At 47.2% G+C, this 16800-nt stretch overlaps 1 protein-coding gene across 6 annotated transcripts in view; it reads left to right on the top strand.

Moving 5' to 3' along the window:
* Nucleotides 1–12901, top strand: part of SP110 (SP110 nuclear body protein) — a 53151-nt gene extending 40250 nt beyond the window's left edge. For 2 of the 6 annotated variants that reach the window (XM_043445332.1, XM_043445336.1), the window contains 6 exons: nt 852–967; nt 1678–1786; nt 2077–2148; nt 2926–3066; nt 3386–3467; nt 4366–4705. In XM_043445332.1, coding sequence (XP_043301267.1) covers nt 852–967; nt 1678–1786; nt 2077–2148; nt 2926–3066; nt 3386–3467; nt 4366–4412 — 567 coding nt within the window. In that variant the 3' untranslated portion in view covers nt 4413–4705. Of the gene's footprint in view, nt 1–851; nt 968–1677; nt 1787–2076; nt 2149–2925; nt 3067–3385; nt 3468–4365; nt 4706–11479 lie in introns of those variants that run through there. The other 4 variants (XM_043445333.1, XM_043445334.1, XM_043445335.1 and 1 more) reach the window with 4 other exon arrangements.
* The last annotated feature ends 3899 nt before the right edge of the window (nt 12902–16800 follow it).

Here is a 16800-nt window from a genome sequence, read left to right on the forward strand (position 1 = left end):
ATCCTTGCTTGGAGAATCCCACAGTCAGAGGAGCCTGGAGGGCTAGAGTCAGTGAGGTCACAAAGAGTCCAACACGACTGAGCAATTAACTTGTGTGGAGCCCTACCCCGTCTGTCTTGTGGGGCTGGGAGCAGAATCAGGACTCCCATCTGTGTATCTTTGTTGTTGCTCAGTTGCTAAGTCGTGTCGGCCAAGTCATGTCCAACTCTTTGCAACCCCATGGACTGCACTATGCAAGGCTCCTCTGTCCTCCACTATCTCCCAGAGTTTGCTCGAATTCGAGTCCATTGAGTCCATAATGCTATCTAACCATCTCCTCAGAGTGCTCACATTTGTGTTATGGACAGTGGCGGGTGGGGGCAGGGTCCTCTCCTTGGTTGTAACTGATTCTCAGTTGCTTTGAGCCTTTGCTCTGGCTCCTGGTGGTCTACCTGACCACCCACCATCTGTCTTGGGGGGGAAAGGACCACAGTGGGGCACTTTGGCACCCCTTCCCCCCCTTCTCCTTTTGCCTTCAGTCTTTGCCAGCACCACGTGAATTTTTACCCAACTGTAAGGATCACGCATCTCACATAAGTCACTTGTAGAATTTATAGGTTACATTTTACGGCCACGAGAAAGACCCTTATGGATCCTGAGCAACCACCCCACACACACACACAACCAAACAACCCATGGACACAACAGCTCTGTGTCTTTGTGTACGTCCCTCCGTGTGTCAGCGTAACCCCAGGGACTGTTCTTGGTGTTGCCCACGAGCTTACCTGGGCCTGCGCACAGCGGCTGAGAGCATCTCTGGCCCAGGCCCGGGAAGCGGGGGCAACCCGTCTCAGGTACCAATCCCCTTCCAGCAGGAAAACTCCAAGGAATGTGAGGTGTGCTGTAAAGGGGGCTCGCTGCTCCGCTGTGACACTTGCCTGCGAGCCTTTCACGAGGACTGTCACATCCCACCTGCGGAGGCTGAGAGGTTAGTGAGACGCAGCCCCACCCGGTGCGGGCGCCCCGCCCCGGCTCCGCCTCTGATCGCTCATCTCCGGTTGGAAGAGCCGCCGGCCCGGGAGCATCCTGGACACCCTGGGCTCTGCCCGGTGACCCCGTGTAGCCCCATCGGCCCGCAGCCTGTGTTCCCTGTGGCATCAGTGCCTCTGAGTCTGCGGCTGAGTCACGCTGACCCCCACACTGCCCCTGCCCCTGGGAGTTGTCCTTTCCGGGTTTCGTAACCCAGACTCCGGTCCAAAGGGCGGAAAAACACCATTTGTGCTCTGTGATTTCTCAGAAAAGCCAGGAAACGTGGCCTGCTTCTCCGATTTCCCCCACAGTCTCAACAGGCTGATGGAGCCTCAGTCACCCAGGGGGTTAAGACCCAGTTTCTGATACTCCAGCTGGGTGCCCAGCCCTCCTTGTGCCCCCGGGAGGGCAGAGGAGGAAAAGGAGAACCCACCCCTCACCCTGACACTGCCCTCCACACTCTGACTGCTTTGTTGCTCTCTCAGTGGGACCCCTTCCTGCACTCCACTCCCATCCCCCAATCCCCCCACCTCCAACCCTCTCTGCCTTGGGAATCTTGGAGACTCCAGGAGGTGGCCCCTTCCTTCCCTGGCTGCATCCACCAGGAAAAGGAAAACGGTGGCTGTTTCCGGGGACCTTGTCCTCGCTCACTTATGCCGGGCCCCACAGGAGCCCGTGGAGTTGCACCTTCTGCAGGATGAAGGAGTCTTCAGGAAACCAGCAGGGTCTCCAGAAATCTGAAGTTCGGGCAAGGTCCATGCAGCCGGGGGAGCAGCTGGTGAGTGGGATGGGGACCCAAGCCTTCACCTTCCCCTCAAACAGGCAGAGGGTCCAGGGAAAGGCACCCAAAGAAAGCCTTCAGTGTCTCACTTCCGAGGATGGAGCTTCAGCGCCCAAACGTGGAGGACAGACAGAATTCAACATCCACCTCCCCACCACGGCACCTTGGCAGATGCAGTTGGAAGGCTGGTTGTGTCTGGCTGCTCCTGTGTGTGGTTTCTGGGCAAAGGCTTGGCCTCACTTTCTCCAAACTGCATTTGCCTTTAAATCCCTCTTTGTATTTTACAGAAATGTGAATTTCTCCTCTTGAAAGCCTACTGTCATCCACAAAGCTCTTTCTTCGCGGAGACCCCACTTAATGTAAGTTCTGTTCGACATTTCTCATCCTCTGGGCATCCCTCCGCTGTTAAACTCATTTTAGAAATGTGGAGTGTGCGTCCTGCGGGCATCTCTGTTTGTCGAGGGTGGAAGGTTTAGCTGCAGGCTCTGGAGTGGGGCTGCCTGCTTCACAGGCATTGCATACGGGCTCTGGGACACAGTATCTTAGTTTCTCTTTCTCTTCAATAGGAATGTCTTTCTTATAGAGAGCATAGGGTTGAGGGTACAGACTCAGGAGACTTGAACTATGGGTTCAATGTAACTCAACCAATTTTTAGCTGTGAAATTTTGGATAGGTTACTTAACCTCTCCATTCCCTGGTTTCTCATCAATAAAACTGGGGTGATTATAGTAACAATCTCTTACAGCTGTTGTGGAGATCATATATTAATGTATCGGCAGTGCTTAGAACAATGCCTGGCACATAGACATCAGATATCATTATCAGCGCGTGCATATGTGCTTAGTCACTTCAGTCATGACCGACTCTTTGAGACCCTATGCACTGTAGCCCACCAGGCTCCTCTGTCTATGGGATTCTCCAAGTAAGAATACTGGAGTGGGTTGCCCTGCCCTCCTCCAGGGTATCTTCCCAACCCAGGGATCGAACTCCCATCTGCCTGCATCCCCTGCATTGGCAGGCTTATTCTTTACCCACTAAGCCACTTGGGTATTACCCTGCACATAAAGGCTGGAGTTGGATCCATTCCAGTGACATTGCCTGTGCTCACATCACCTCTTTGATGTCTTTGCCCCTAGATTCGAGATTATGGTGAGCCCTTTAGGGAAGCCATGTGGTTGGACCTGGTTAAAGAAAGGCTGACTGAGAAAGTGTACACAATGGCTTGGTTTTTACGGGACATGCGTCTGATATTTCACAACCACAAAACATTTTACAAGGTAAAGGGAATTTCCTGCCTCCCTTTCACATCCTTTCTACTTCCTCCTCATTTCTGGGACAGCAGAGCTTTGCAAGAATCATGCCTAGTCTTGTCCTGGGGAGAGCTCAAAAAGCAAGAATTATAGAAGGAAGCTGTCTCCCAATCTTAGAGGTGGAGAAAGAAACTGAAAGTCACTCAGTCGTGTCTGAGTCTTTGCGACCTCATGGACTATACAGTCTATGGAATTCTTCAGGCCAGGATACTGTCATCAGTAGCCATTCCCTTCTCCAGGGGATCTTCCCAACCCAGGGATCAAACCCAGGTCTCCCACATTGCAGGTGGAGTCTTTACGACTGAGCCACCAGGGAAGCCCCAGAGGTGGAGAGGAGGATGTCAAAAAGAACAGCAAGCAGGGTCCTGGTAAATGATACCTGAAAAAAAATTTCATCTTCAGTCCCAGAAAGACAGGCCATGCCCACTGAGAATGGTCAATTTCATCCTGCCTCCTTGTTCAAATGGGGTGGGGCAGGGACGGGGGGAGGCAGTTTATGCTTACATGGTCCTTCATGCCTCAGAAATACAGAAATGAATTAATTAAGATGAAATGAATTAAACTTTCAGGATGCTCATGCTCAGATTTTTTAACTCCTGAGTTTCCCAGTGGACCCAAACACCCAGATTTGCTCTCAGCTGGTGTTGATTTCATCTTTCATTGGTAGGAAGAGCAACTGGTTGAACCATATTGCAATCCAAGGCATTCTTAACTTTAGTTTATTGTGTTTACTCTGATTTTTAACTCTCACTTGTCCAGATATTTCTTGGGACATATATAAAGCTAATTCTCAATTCCACCCAGCCTCCTTCCCTCCCTGCTTGCCACCAGTTGGCGTGTTCATGAGTCACAGACTGTAAACTGGTGTCCACCCATGGAGCTGGAGGGGGAAAGAATCAACCCAGGGAGCCCTTCAATGCCTGGCACAGTCTTAGCCTTGGAGAATGGAAGGGGTCATCTTTCCTTCGGAGAGTGGGCTTTCAAGAAAAGCTTTATCTGGTTTGCCCCAAGGTTAGGCTTTGCAGGGGTCAAAATCAGCTCTTTGGTCCAGACCACCTGTTGGGTCCAGGTTAACAACCAGGCAGAGCCTCATGCATTTGAATGTCTGAGCGGCAGCCTCTCCCTCCTGTTCTGCTTGCCACCTGGGGACGTGCAGCTTTCTGGCAAGGAGAGCAGATCTCCTAAGAAAGCATGAGTGATCTATGATCCTAATTCTCTGTCCTTAGGCCCCTGTGTGCTTGCGTTTTTTTTTTTTTTCTTTTTCAGGCTTCCGACTTTGGTCAGGTAGGACTGGATTTAGAGGCAGAATTTGAAAAGGACCTCAAAGAAGTGTTTATTTTTCATGAAGCCAGTAAGAACAGCTTCCAGGTTCATCCTTGATCCTGTTCTGGATGGACTAAAGCATCCCAGCTTCAGGATCCAGATAATGGTACCCTGGCCATCCTTAGATTGCCAACGACTCTGGGATGTTATTGGCTGCCCTCTTCACTCAAATCCAGACTCTATGTAGAATCATCATGTCCTCCACCTCCTTTTATTCTTTTTGTATTTCACTCCCCTCAAAATTGAATAGTTTCTTAATACCATTAAATACCTCACCACCGTTCACATTCTCTTCATTGTCTCATAAATCCTTTTCCAATTGATTTGTTTAAATTGGGATCCTAACTACTTTCACACACTGAATTTAGCTAATCTGTCTCTTAAGGTTCTCTTCATCTGTGAATCCCCCACTTCCTTTCTTCCTTGCTGTCTACTTATTGGATAACCTGGGTCTTTGCCCTACAAAATTTTTCATGTTCTGGAATTTTCTTTTTCCTTCTTTTGGCCACACCATGCAGCTTGTGGGACCTTCAGTTCAGTTGCTTAGTCGTGTCTGACTCTTTGCAACGCCATGGACTACAGCATGCCAGACTTCCCTGTCCATCACCAACTCCCGGTACTTGCTCAAACTCATGTCCATCAAGTCAGTGATGCCATCCAACCATCTCATTCTTGGTTGTCCCCTTCTCCTCCTGCCTTCAATCTTTCCCAGCTTCAGAGTCTTTTCCGATGAGTCAGTTCTTCGCATCAGGTGGCCAAAGTATTGGAGCCTTAGTTCTTTGTTTTCATTTTTGGCTATGCTGCCTGGCTTGTGGGATCTTAGTTCCCTGACCAGACATCGAACCTGTGCCCTCTGAAGTGAGAGCACAGTCCTAACCACTAGACTGGAATTCCCATATTCTGGGTTTTTCTACATCCTCCTGTGAAAGTGAAAGTGTTAGTTGCTCAGTGGTATCCTACTCTTTGTAATTCCGTGGACTATAGACCGCCAGTCTCCTCTGTCCATGGAACTCTCCAGGCAAGAATACTGGAGTGGATAGCCTTTCCCTTCTGCAGGGGATCTTCTTGTCCCAGGGATTGAACCCTGCACTGTTGGCAGATTCTTTACCATTTGACCTACCAGGGAATCCCTCATGCTCTTAGTGGCATGTGTTTTTTCTCTCTGGCATTTTTTTTAGACCTAAAGGTTAGATCTAGAGGCTTACTTAGATTCAGGTTTGGGGGAGGTTTGTTTCAAGTTGACTGTTTAGTATAGAGACTTTCCAGGGGGAATCTGTGTATTCATTTTTAGTGTTAAGATCTTAAGCAGTTTCAGGTGTTATCAGCCTAACCCATCTGTTACATATCACTGTTTCCCCTAATGATTTTAGCAGCCACTGATGCTTATTGCCTAAACCCAATTCATTAGGGTTTGGAAAATGATGATATTTAGATTCTGTTACTCCTTCTATGTGGGTTTGATCCCTGGGTCAGGAAGATCCCTTGGAGGAGGAAATGGCAACCCACTCCAGTATTCTTGCTAAAAAATCCAATGGACAGTGGCAGGCTATACCCCAAAGGGTTGCAAAGAGCTGGACATGACTGAGCACACGAGCACTCTATTCCTTCTATATTTATTAGTTAGAATTATTCTGCAAAGGACTCCCTTCAATAATATTAGGTTAGCTTGAAGTACAGTTTATATAGGAAATAAAGGATAAATTCTGTATTCTTTATTTAAAATGTTCACGTTAATGAGTTGTTTCCCTAATAGCCTCTAAAGATAGACATGGAGGTTTTTTTGTTTTTTTCCTATAAAGTATCTTGAGCTCATGGATTTAAATATTTAATGTGCTCCAAACCATTGCAGTTAATATCTTTATTGCTGCTCAAATTGCTTATCAGTGAGTGAGAGTCTCTTCACGTTGGCTCCTGAGTTCTTTTGAAATGACCTCAGGGCTCTTTGATAGCATATTAGCTACCTATTGCTGTGTAACAAAAGACCCCAAAGTTCAAGGAGCTGTCATCTTACTGTTCACTAGTCTGTGGGCCAGAAATTTAGGAAGAGCTCCACGTGGATGCCTTATCTTTATTCCACATGGTATTGACCAAGCCCTTTCATGCTTGTACAATGTTACTTCTGCCACATACCATCAGTCCAAGCAAATCACCAGGCCAAATTCAAAAGGAGGGGAAATGGGCTGTACCTCTTGATAGGATGAATGGCAAAGCCATGTTTCAAAGGGAATGTTATTTGGCAAGAAATGTTGCCACTGTCTTCAGAAACACCTTACCATAGTCTACTCTCTGACCACAGCAATTAACATCCTTCCCACATGCAGAGGACACTCACCCCCCCATCCCAATAAGTCTCACTCATTGCAGGACTGGAACAAAGTCCAGGACCTCATCATCTAAATCAGGTTCAAATTAGATAAGTTCCTTAGGTGTGGTTCATTGGATGCAGCCCTGTAGGTACACTTCTGTGGAACCAAAGACCTGTGAACTGAAGGACAAGTTAGTCTCCCCCTCTTTCTAAATATAATGATGACACAGGCTATAGACGCTTGCATTCAAACAGGGGGAAATGGATAGTATATAGCAGTCACTGGTCCATAGCAATTCAGAAATCCAGTCAGCTGTGTGTTGGCAGGACAGAGACCATTCCTTGATAATCCCATGATTTATAAATATTATATCCCTCTAATTCCCATCCAACACCACAGGCTTCTCCCATGTCTTCCTACAGGCAATATCTGTGTCTGTCCCTCACAGTACATTTACTCATTTTCTCAAATCTAAACTACCATAACTATACTTTCAGAATTTCTACACTCATAACACTATGAAAAAAAACTAAGTTGAATTCTAAATTTGTGTGGAATTTTTGTTTCTGTTATGTATCTAATATACCATTGCACAGGGTATTTTTTAGGATTTTGCGTTTGTATTTATAAATGAGATAGGTCTGCAGGTTTTGTATATTGCCATAGTCAGACTTAGAGTTGCCCTGTTGTTCCATCACTGAGTCATGTCCGACTCTGCAACCCCATGGACTGTGCAGCACACCAGGCTTCCCTGTCCTTCACTGTCTTTCAGAGTTTGCTCAAACTCATGTCCATTGAGTCGCTGATGCCATTCAACCATCTCATCCTCTGTCACCCCATTCTCCTCCTGCCCTGTCTTTCCCAGCATCAGGGTCTTTTCCAATGAGTCAGCTCTTCACATCAGGTGACCAAAATACTGGGGCTTCAGCTTCAGCATCAGTCCTTTCAACAAATATTCAGGGTTGATTTCCTTTAGGATTAACTGATTTGATCTCCTTTTTGTCCAAGGGACTCTCAAGAGTTCTCCAGCACCACAATTTGAAAGCTTCAATTCTTCAGCACTCAGCCTTCTTTATGGTCCAACTCTCACAGCGGTACATGACTACTGGAAAAACCATAGCTTTGACTCGATGAACCTTTGTCAGCAAAATGATGTCACTGTATTTTAATATACTATCTAGGTTTGTCATATTTTCTCTTCCAAGGAGCAAGTGTCTTTTAATTTCATGGCTGCAGTCACCATCTGCAGTGATTTTTGAGAACAATAGTAATGTTTTCTGTTCTTACTATTTAAGTTTCCCCACTGGTCTTATCTTGCCATGGCATCTCCATACTTCTTTTTTTGATACATCTTTCTGTAGTCAACAGAAGTATATTTTTAAAGTATACTTCAAAGTATATTTTTAAGCAACTTTAAAAGGTGGGCACGTGGCTGTTAAGTTTTCTTTGCATATCTCAGAATGTCTTCTGTTGTTTTCATTAACTAACAACATATTGTGCTACAATATATATTTTATCACAATTTCTCACCTTCAAAATTGATTTAGACTTTGTTCCACTGTCTTTGAGCATTCTGTTCTGCAACTCTACTGTCTGATTTCAGTCAGAATTATCTTTCTAGTGTGTGAACACATATGAAATTTCCCCTTTATCTCTGTAATTATATGTTTAGCTATTTTTGACAGGATGGGATTCAGTGTGATATTCTTATCATTGGTCTTGCCTGGAACACTGAGCCTTTTCAGTATACACATGTGGTTCTATTTTCAGCCCCATTACATCTTTCTGATCCATTTGTTCTGGGCTTACTGTCAAGAACATCTTTTATCCTTGCTTGGTCCTCCTATTTATCATTAAAAAAGAATTTCATAAAAACATTCTTCTTCTTAGGCTCTTAGTATGAGACTTAAATATACTAACTTAATTGCAATTCTATGGTCAATATTTTAAACTTAATGATCTTTTAGCACTTTCATTTTGCTAATTGCTATCTATTAACAAAGCCTCAAAGGATAAAAGCTTTTCTTATCACAGTGGTTTTCTTCCCTCAAGACAAAAATAGGAAGTCAGTACAAATTACTAGATTGCTCTGATCTGCTCCACCCAAATTCTCCAGAACTGTGAGAAATAAATGGCTGTAGTTTCAGCTACTCAGTCTGTGAGATTTTGTTAGGCAGCACAAGCTGACAAATAAAAATCGAGTAACACCATCATCAGAGCCCCCCATCCCTGCTCCCATAGCAAGTCGAAAACTCTTCAACAGGATCTTGCAACTTCCCATTTAGGTACCTAGTGTCACAGACTAATAAACTGGAAATGCATAGAGATCCCTTTGGTTCTGATTTCCTACTGTTTCCACAACAGTGTGAACTGTGAAATGGATTGACTTCACCTATCATCCCTAAAGGGGTGTAAGCAGTTTGGGCACCTTAAGAAAAGCATGTAATGAAACAGAGCTCCTTTTATAGTTGGAAAGGAAGATGACAAATATGGCCATAAGGACTTCTGATGCCCTTCCTGGAGAGCATGATGGATTCTAGAGATAATGATGGCTTTGGATGTCCAACTCCTTCTGCAGCGAGCACTAAAGGTTTCTCTTTGCAACACAGTCTCCATGCATTGTGGTGAAAGACCCTTCTCCCACTGGTTTCCCAGTAGGCAGGACTGCTGTGCTGTAAATTACCTCGAATCCATTTGTGACATTCTGTTTCATTCTGGCACTGATAAGCTGAATCAGGTCTCTCTCACTCTGTTTTATCATGGCTCTGGATTGCTCTATCATTGGGGGAAAAAAGAAAACTACTCAAGAGTCATTTCTTTCAAGTTGAAAGTTTCAGCCACTATCAGTTCAGTTGCCATGACAACCAAGACCCCTATCCCTGGGACCATCTATTCCTTTAACTTCCTTTTGTTGCTATTCTCTTTCCTACTTGAAAGAGTGGGGTTTGATTTATTCTACTTAGCTCAGTGGTCCATATCTTCCCTCAATCCTTCTGAGCTGGAGACTCAGATCCATCCTCCTTTTGTTCTCCCATTGCCCAAGCCCACCAAGTTTTGGCCCCCATCTCCTTCAACAATAAAAAATCTTAGTGTGGGGCTTCTGTGGTGGTCCAGGGTTAAGACTGTGCTTCTACTTCAGGGGCCACTGGTTCAATTTGTTGTGCGTAGACAAATAAATAAAAACTCTTAATGAAATCAGTGTCAGTGACATCCCTGCAGACAGTGTGATGTGTGTCTCCCTGGAGACCGCTTCTAGTCCTGCACCCAGGCTATTTCTCTCTTCCTGGTCCCATTCCCTACTGGCCAGAGCTGCTGAGAGTCCGGGTCCCCTCAGGACTGCCTCCTCCCACCTTGGGACACAGGAGGTGACTGTCGTTGTTGCGATTGTTCAGGCCTTCAGTCGTGTCTGGCTTTCTGACCCCGGGGTCTGCAGCACACCAGGCTTCCCCGTCCTTCACTGAGTGAAAAAGTGAAAAGTGAAGTCACTCGGTCGTGTCCGACTCTGCAACCCTGTAGCCTACCAGGCTCCTCAGTCCATAGAATTTTCCAGGCAAGAGTACTGGAGTGGGTTGCCATTTCCTTCTCCAGGGGATCTTGCTGACCCAGGGTTCAAACCCGGGTCTCCTGCATTGAATGCAGATGCTTTACTGTCTAAGCCACCAGGGAAACCTTCACTATCTCCCGGAATTTGCTTAAACTCATGTCCATTGAATCAATGATGCCATCCAACAGTCTCATCCTCTGTCACCCCCTTCTCCTCTTGTCCTCAATCTTTCCCAGCCTCAGGGTCTTTTCTAGTGAGTTTTTGCAGCAGGTGGCCAAAGTATTGGAACTTCAGCATCAGTCCTTCTAATGAATATTCAGGGTTGATTCCTTTAGGATTGACTGATTTGATCTCCTTGTTGTCCAAGGGACTCTCAAGAGTCTTCTCCAGAACCACAGTTGGAAAGCATCAATTCTTCGGTGCTCAGCCTTCTTTATGGTCCACCTTTCACATCCTTACATGACTACTAGAAAAACCACAGCTTTGACTATATGAACCTTTGTCAGCAAAGTGATGTCTCTGTATTTTAACACACTGTCTAGGTTTGTCATAGCTTTTCTTACAAAGAGCAAACATCTTTTAATTTCATGGCAGAAGGAGGTAATAAATGACTCTTAAATGACCCTCTGAAGCTGGGCAGAGCTACAGCTTCAAAAATTGAATAAAGAAAACTTTACAGAGTGACTGAAGGAATTATATATAAAAATATAGTGCCCCCTCCAGCTGATTCCAGAAATTCAACCTTGGAAAAGTCATTCTTAGGAGCTGGGCAGGCATGGTTTCCTGGTCAAGAACACTTGCTCTTGGGAGAGCAGAATGGGCTGAGTGCCTTTCTTAGACACTTTCCAAACTTCTGCTGAGCCAGACCTGGCCAAGCAAGCTCACATCCCACATGTAGCTGTGGGATCTGCTTCTGGCTGGCCTGGTCAGTCCTGCTGGGTGCCATGCCTTCTCTTCTTCACTGCCCCAAGCCGTGAGGACCCTGACTGTTTCTCTTTCCTCCTAAAGATGCTCCCACTCCATTCCCTAGAATCTTTCTGCCTGCAATTGAGTGTGAGGGCTATAGGAATCTCAGCTCTCCCTTCTATTATCGTCCCTGGAAAAAAAAGAAAAGCACACGTACTATCACTTTAGCACTGTGAGGTGGCACTTGAGATCATGAAATCCAAGAACCCATGGTCTTACATACTTCTCCCCTGGTCTCAAGGCACCATTGCATCTCAGGAACCATCTAGAAAAGAGAGTACCATTCAGTGAAGCCCTGCCAGCCTGGACTCCTCAGGCCAAGTGCCAATGGGCATGCCAACTGGATAAAGCCAGAGCTAACACGGTTGGCACTGGAGGTACTTCTCCCCATGAGCAGCCACTGGCTCCTGATTATGTACAGAGAGGTTGAGCAGACCCTGCAGGAACTCTCTCCTCCATCATCCGGATGTCACATGGAGGCCAGTTTTCCAAAAGACAGCACGCAGCCTCAAGCAGGAACTCGGCCATGAGGACAGTGACCCAGACCTGGACACAGGACTTGAGGAGCAGCGAAAAGGGCGGGTGCATGTCCAGAGTCTCAGCTGATACCAGAACTCATCTGTCAGGCCGCCCTAGGCAAGTGTCTGTTTAATGTGGAGTGACAGTTTGACAGAATAAACGCTGTAGGGGATGGATGGAGGCAGAAACATCCTTCCTTCACAAGGGCAACATCAAGGCTCTAGTTTCAGGCACAACAATGGTTCTCCAGGCTCCACAGCCCCAGGCACCGCAGTTGCAACATTCAGATCCAAGGCTGTAACTGTGCCTGGCAGTCAAGATACAGAAGGAGGGGATGGATCAACTGACCCTGTGACTAGGTTCTGAGCTGATTCAAGGGCCCATGAAAGTGCCCTGGGGAGCATGGGACAGCCTGGTCTCTCTGCCCACAAGCAGGTGGGTTCTGGCAGCCAGTGAAAGGGGCTTCAAGTTCACAGGCACATGTTAGGACTTTGTTGTTGTTTTGACTCTAAATTGTGTCTGACTCTTGTGACCCCACGGACTGTAGCCCACCAGGCTCCTCTGTCCATGGAATTTTCCGGGCAAGAATACTGGAATGGGTAGCCATTCCCTTCTCCAGGGGATCTTCCTGACCCAGGGATCGAACCCAAGTCTCCAGTATTGCAGTGGATTCTTTACCACTGAGCCACCTGGGAAGCGCCACGTTAGTACTTACCTGTAGGAAAAGCCAGAGGTGTTCCAGCACATCCTTACATCCTGGGGGTAGGAATATCTCAGCATGAGAGGCGCAACCCCTCAGAAGTAAAACAGAGGACTGGTCTCAACACAGGGAAGCATGACGCCTACAAGTGCTGATGCCAACCTAAATTTTCCCAGCCTGAGCCTAAGGGCAGACCTGGCTATTTCTGTGTCTGGACCATGACCCTGTTCATTTGGGCAGCCGTGCCTGATATCAACACCATCTCAGTTTCCAGTTCTTCAAAGCAGTTTTCCCTGGACTCCTGTAGCCCTGGTCCTGAGCTCTTTGGAGAATCCGGGCAAAGCAGAACATGTAGAAGAAGTTTTCCATGGGGAGTACGTGTGAGTCTGTGGCTGATTCATATCAATGTATGACAAAACCCACTGAAAAAATAAAAAAATAAATAAAGGAAAAAAAAAAAAGAAGTTTTCCTTCTCTCTCAGAATAGGCTCAGAACCCAGTAGGCACTCTGGACTTCTGCAGGCGATGGTACAGTGCTGCCCCACCGCCAGGGGGCAGTGTGAACCCCTTCCAGAGGCGCTAGGTAGGAACGTGGTGGTGGTGGTGGTTTAGTCTCTAAGTCCTGTCTGACTCTTGCTACCATAGACTGTAGCCTACCAGGCTCCTCTGTCCATGGGATTTTCCAGGCAAGAATACCAGTGTGGGTTGCCATTTCCTTCTGCAGGGGGTCTTCCTGACCCAGAAATCAATCCCGGGTCTCCTGCATTGCAGGTGGATTTTTTACCGACTGAGCTATGAGGGAAGAACCATGTAAGAACTGGGAACTAGGAGAAGTAGTGAGGGTTTTTCAGGGTCAAAGGAGCTCTCAGAGGCTCTGTAGTTGAGCATCCAGGAACAGGAGAGCCAGCCAAGGATGTCCACAGGTTAGGTGAATTAATTACAGATGCAGATGCAGAGAATAGACTTGTGGACACAGCAGGGGAAGGCAAGGGTGGGACAGACAGACAGACAGCAGCATTGACATATACACACTAGTGCTAGGGCTGCAGGGCTCAGCCATGTCCAGCTCTTTGTGACCCCATGGGCTGGAGCCCGCCAGGCTCCTCTGTCCATGGGATTTCCCAGGCAAGAGTACAGGAGTGGGTTGCCATTTCCTTCTCCAGGGGATCTTCCCGACCCGGGAATAGAACCCAAGTCCCCTGCATTGGCTGGTAGGATTCCTTACCACTGAGCCACCAGGGAAGCCCATGTATACATTAGCGTGTGTAGAACAGATGGCTAGTGCAAAGCTGCTGCATAGCACAGTGAACTCAGCTCAGGGCTCTGTGATGACCTAGAGGGGTAGGATGGAGGTGGGGTGGGAGGGCAGTCCAAGAGGGAGGGGGTATATGTCCACTTATAGCTGGCTCATTTGTTGTATAGCAGAAACTAACACAACATAGTAAAACAATTATCTTTCAATGAAAAGAAAAAGAACCCTTGACCCCTAAGTCACTTCTCATTTCCCTCTGCGACCCCAGATCCTGGCCACCACTCAATCTACCTTCTGTCTTTATAGCTTATAGCTGACTCTGGACAGTTGATATAAACAGAATCATATGTGGTTTTAAAAAATAAAGAATAACCAGCTGGACAGTCATGGTTAGGCACATGCTTGTGCCTCTGACATGTAAGTGAGAATTTCCTTACTGTGATAGGAGGTCCCTTCTGTTCTTTACCACAAGCTGCCAGCCTCACAGCTAGCACAATGTAACAGCAGAGCTGTGATGAGCAACGTCGGGGGGAGAGAGGGCCGTGCAGGTCTTGTTTTCTCATTTGAAGGAGTTTTGGAATCTGGTGATAGGCCCATTCCGAAGATGTCTGGCTGCATCCTCAGGCCTGGATTCTAGGCTCTTCCGTTTTCAAGAATGCCTCATGAGATCTGCTCTCCAGGAGGTTGAAGGGCGGGGATCTGCTGAAGAAACTGCACCAGTAAAGAAGTCTTCAGCCCCAGTAAAGTGAATTTGGCCAGATGCTATTTAAAGAGGGTCCCCTTGAGATGGCTGCACGTCTGACTAATTCCCATGAAAAGGGTCCATGGACCATTGCTTCAGAATCACCAGGGAGCTTGTGCAGATGCAAATTGTGAGGTCCCTGGCCCTGGAGGAGAATCTCTATGATGGAGGCCCAGGAAGTGGTGTTTCTAACACCACAAATTTTCTAAGGGATCCTTTTTTGCCCCAGTTATGTTTGGCATCCATCACCCTAAGTAAGACTGGTCTTTATCTTTAGACAAAGGAACAAATCTGACGAATGTATCGGTGGTGCAGGCAGTAGCCGGGGAGCCCGCAACTTAATATCCAGAGTGGTGTCAGCCCTCTGTGTGGGCTTTGGTTGATTTTGTGGTTATTTTAACTTTAATGTGATGCTGGGAAGGATTGAAGGCTAAAGGAGAAGAGGGCGGCAGAGGATGGGATGGCTGGATTGCATCACTGACTCAATGGACATAAATTTGAGCAAATTTCGGGAGATGGTGAAGGACAGGGAGCCTGGCGTGCTGCAGTTCATGGGGTCACAAAGAGTGGGACACGACTTAGAGACTGAACTTAACTTTAATGTAAGTATAATTGATTTTCAGAAACAGTGATAAGAATGAAGCCGTTTGCAGAAGGAAAAACTGAACCAGGAAGAGAAAGCAGCTGAGAATAAGAGGGAAAGGGCTAGGGGAAAATGCAGCCCAATGGGCCAGACTGGAGAAGGGGGAGGGACAGAAACACATGAGAGATGGGGAAGAAAGCGGCTGTCAATAGGACTTCAGAGAGACGAATCTTTAAGATGTTTTGCTCTGGGTCAGTTGCAAGAGAGTTGAAATATTTACATTCTTAGGAAGTTTTCTTTGGATGTTGGTGTCATCCTTGAATGTGAAATTACCCTGAAGTGGCTGCCAGGTACCCTCATTGTACTGGGGCTACAGGCAGTTGTGAAAAACACAGAATTCAGAATATTGACAGGTCTGGGATAGAGATGCTTCACTGCAGTGTCTGCACAGGGAGGCAAGAAAAAAAGAGAGGAGGGACCCAGAGACAAGGAACATGGGCCCCAGGGAGATGCTGAAAACACCTGAGGGACCAGGTGAGGAGTGGAGACAGATGAGGGAGGGGGCTGGAGTTGCCTCTGGTATAACCACCTCTTAGTGCCTCAAAGGATCGAGTACCCACTGTTTGGGCTTTTTCGGGGGATGAAGTGGGGTGGGGGAGAAGGAACCCTGTTCCAGGAAAGGTGAGGGGGAGATGACGTACTGGGGGGATGGATCTACCATAGGCTTCATTTTCTATCCTAAAACACCTACAGCTATAATCAAGGCACAGCTTTTACCCAGAAGAGTTCATCTCCTTTTGACCCCCACTCTTGATCCCTAGGTGAGATTCCTAGTTCTATCAGCTGGCAGAGCAAATCTACTCAACTTTCTTCTCTGCATGTATGCACGTTTAGTCGCTCAGTTGTACCTGACTGCAATCCATGGACTGTAGCCCACCCGGCTCCTCTGTGCAGGAGATTTCCCAGGCAAGAATACTGGAGTGAGTTGCCATTTCCTCCTCCAGGGGATCATCTCTTAAGAACTGCTAAGCCTGGCTTGAGCTTTATTCTGCTGAAAGAACATGGCCTTCAGCATGGGGTATGTCAAGTTTTCCTTTGACGACACATCATAGAGGCTGCCCAGCCCAAAATTAATCATCCCGATTTTCTCAGGAGGAAAGAAGTATCTTTTGATCCAGCCACACATGCAAAGTGCCTGGCACACACTGGCATCTCAATACAGCTGAGTCATTGCCATCAGGAGACAGCCAGAGTTCCTTGCCCTTGACCTGTGTGTCCAGGGTGTCCCCCCCACCACCACCCCGCATCAGTGGCCTGTGGGGCTGTGGTCCCGTCATGCTCCATGCTTCCGCTCAGGCAGAACACAAGTGACCAGCTCCTATCATGGTAGCCAGGCTCCATGACCCCCACTGAGGTCAGGTAGGGGGACCCCCAAAGAGAACAGGGGCCCCCAGCCCCAGCCCAGGGGACTGGAGACTGAGGGGAGCTGCAGAACTGGAATTCTTGAGGTTGACTGCCTCTTGTGCTTTGTTTCCTGGATGTAGTTTATATTGTGGAAAACCTTTTTTTTTTTTTTTAAAGAGAGGATGTTTTTCTCAGAGGCACTCACAGCCTGGCGTCATCCCTGCCTCCTTCCGACCCCATTCCTCCCCCAAGTCCCCAGGGTGGAAATTCCTGATCCATTCAAGGTCCAGCTCCATGGACATTCCAGACCAGCATCCGGAAGACGGCCGACAGCCGCAGCCCCGAAGAGCTGGCCCCTGATC

This window comes from Cervus canadensis, chromosome 24 (assembly GCF_019320065.1).
Source record: "Cervus canadensis isolate Bull #8, Minnesota chromosome 24, ASM1932006v1, whole genome shotgun sequence".
Classification (NCBI taxonomy): Eukaryota; Metazoa; Chordata; class Mammalia; order Artiodactyla; family Cervidae; genus Cervus; species Cervus canadensis.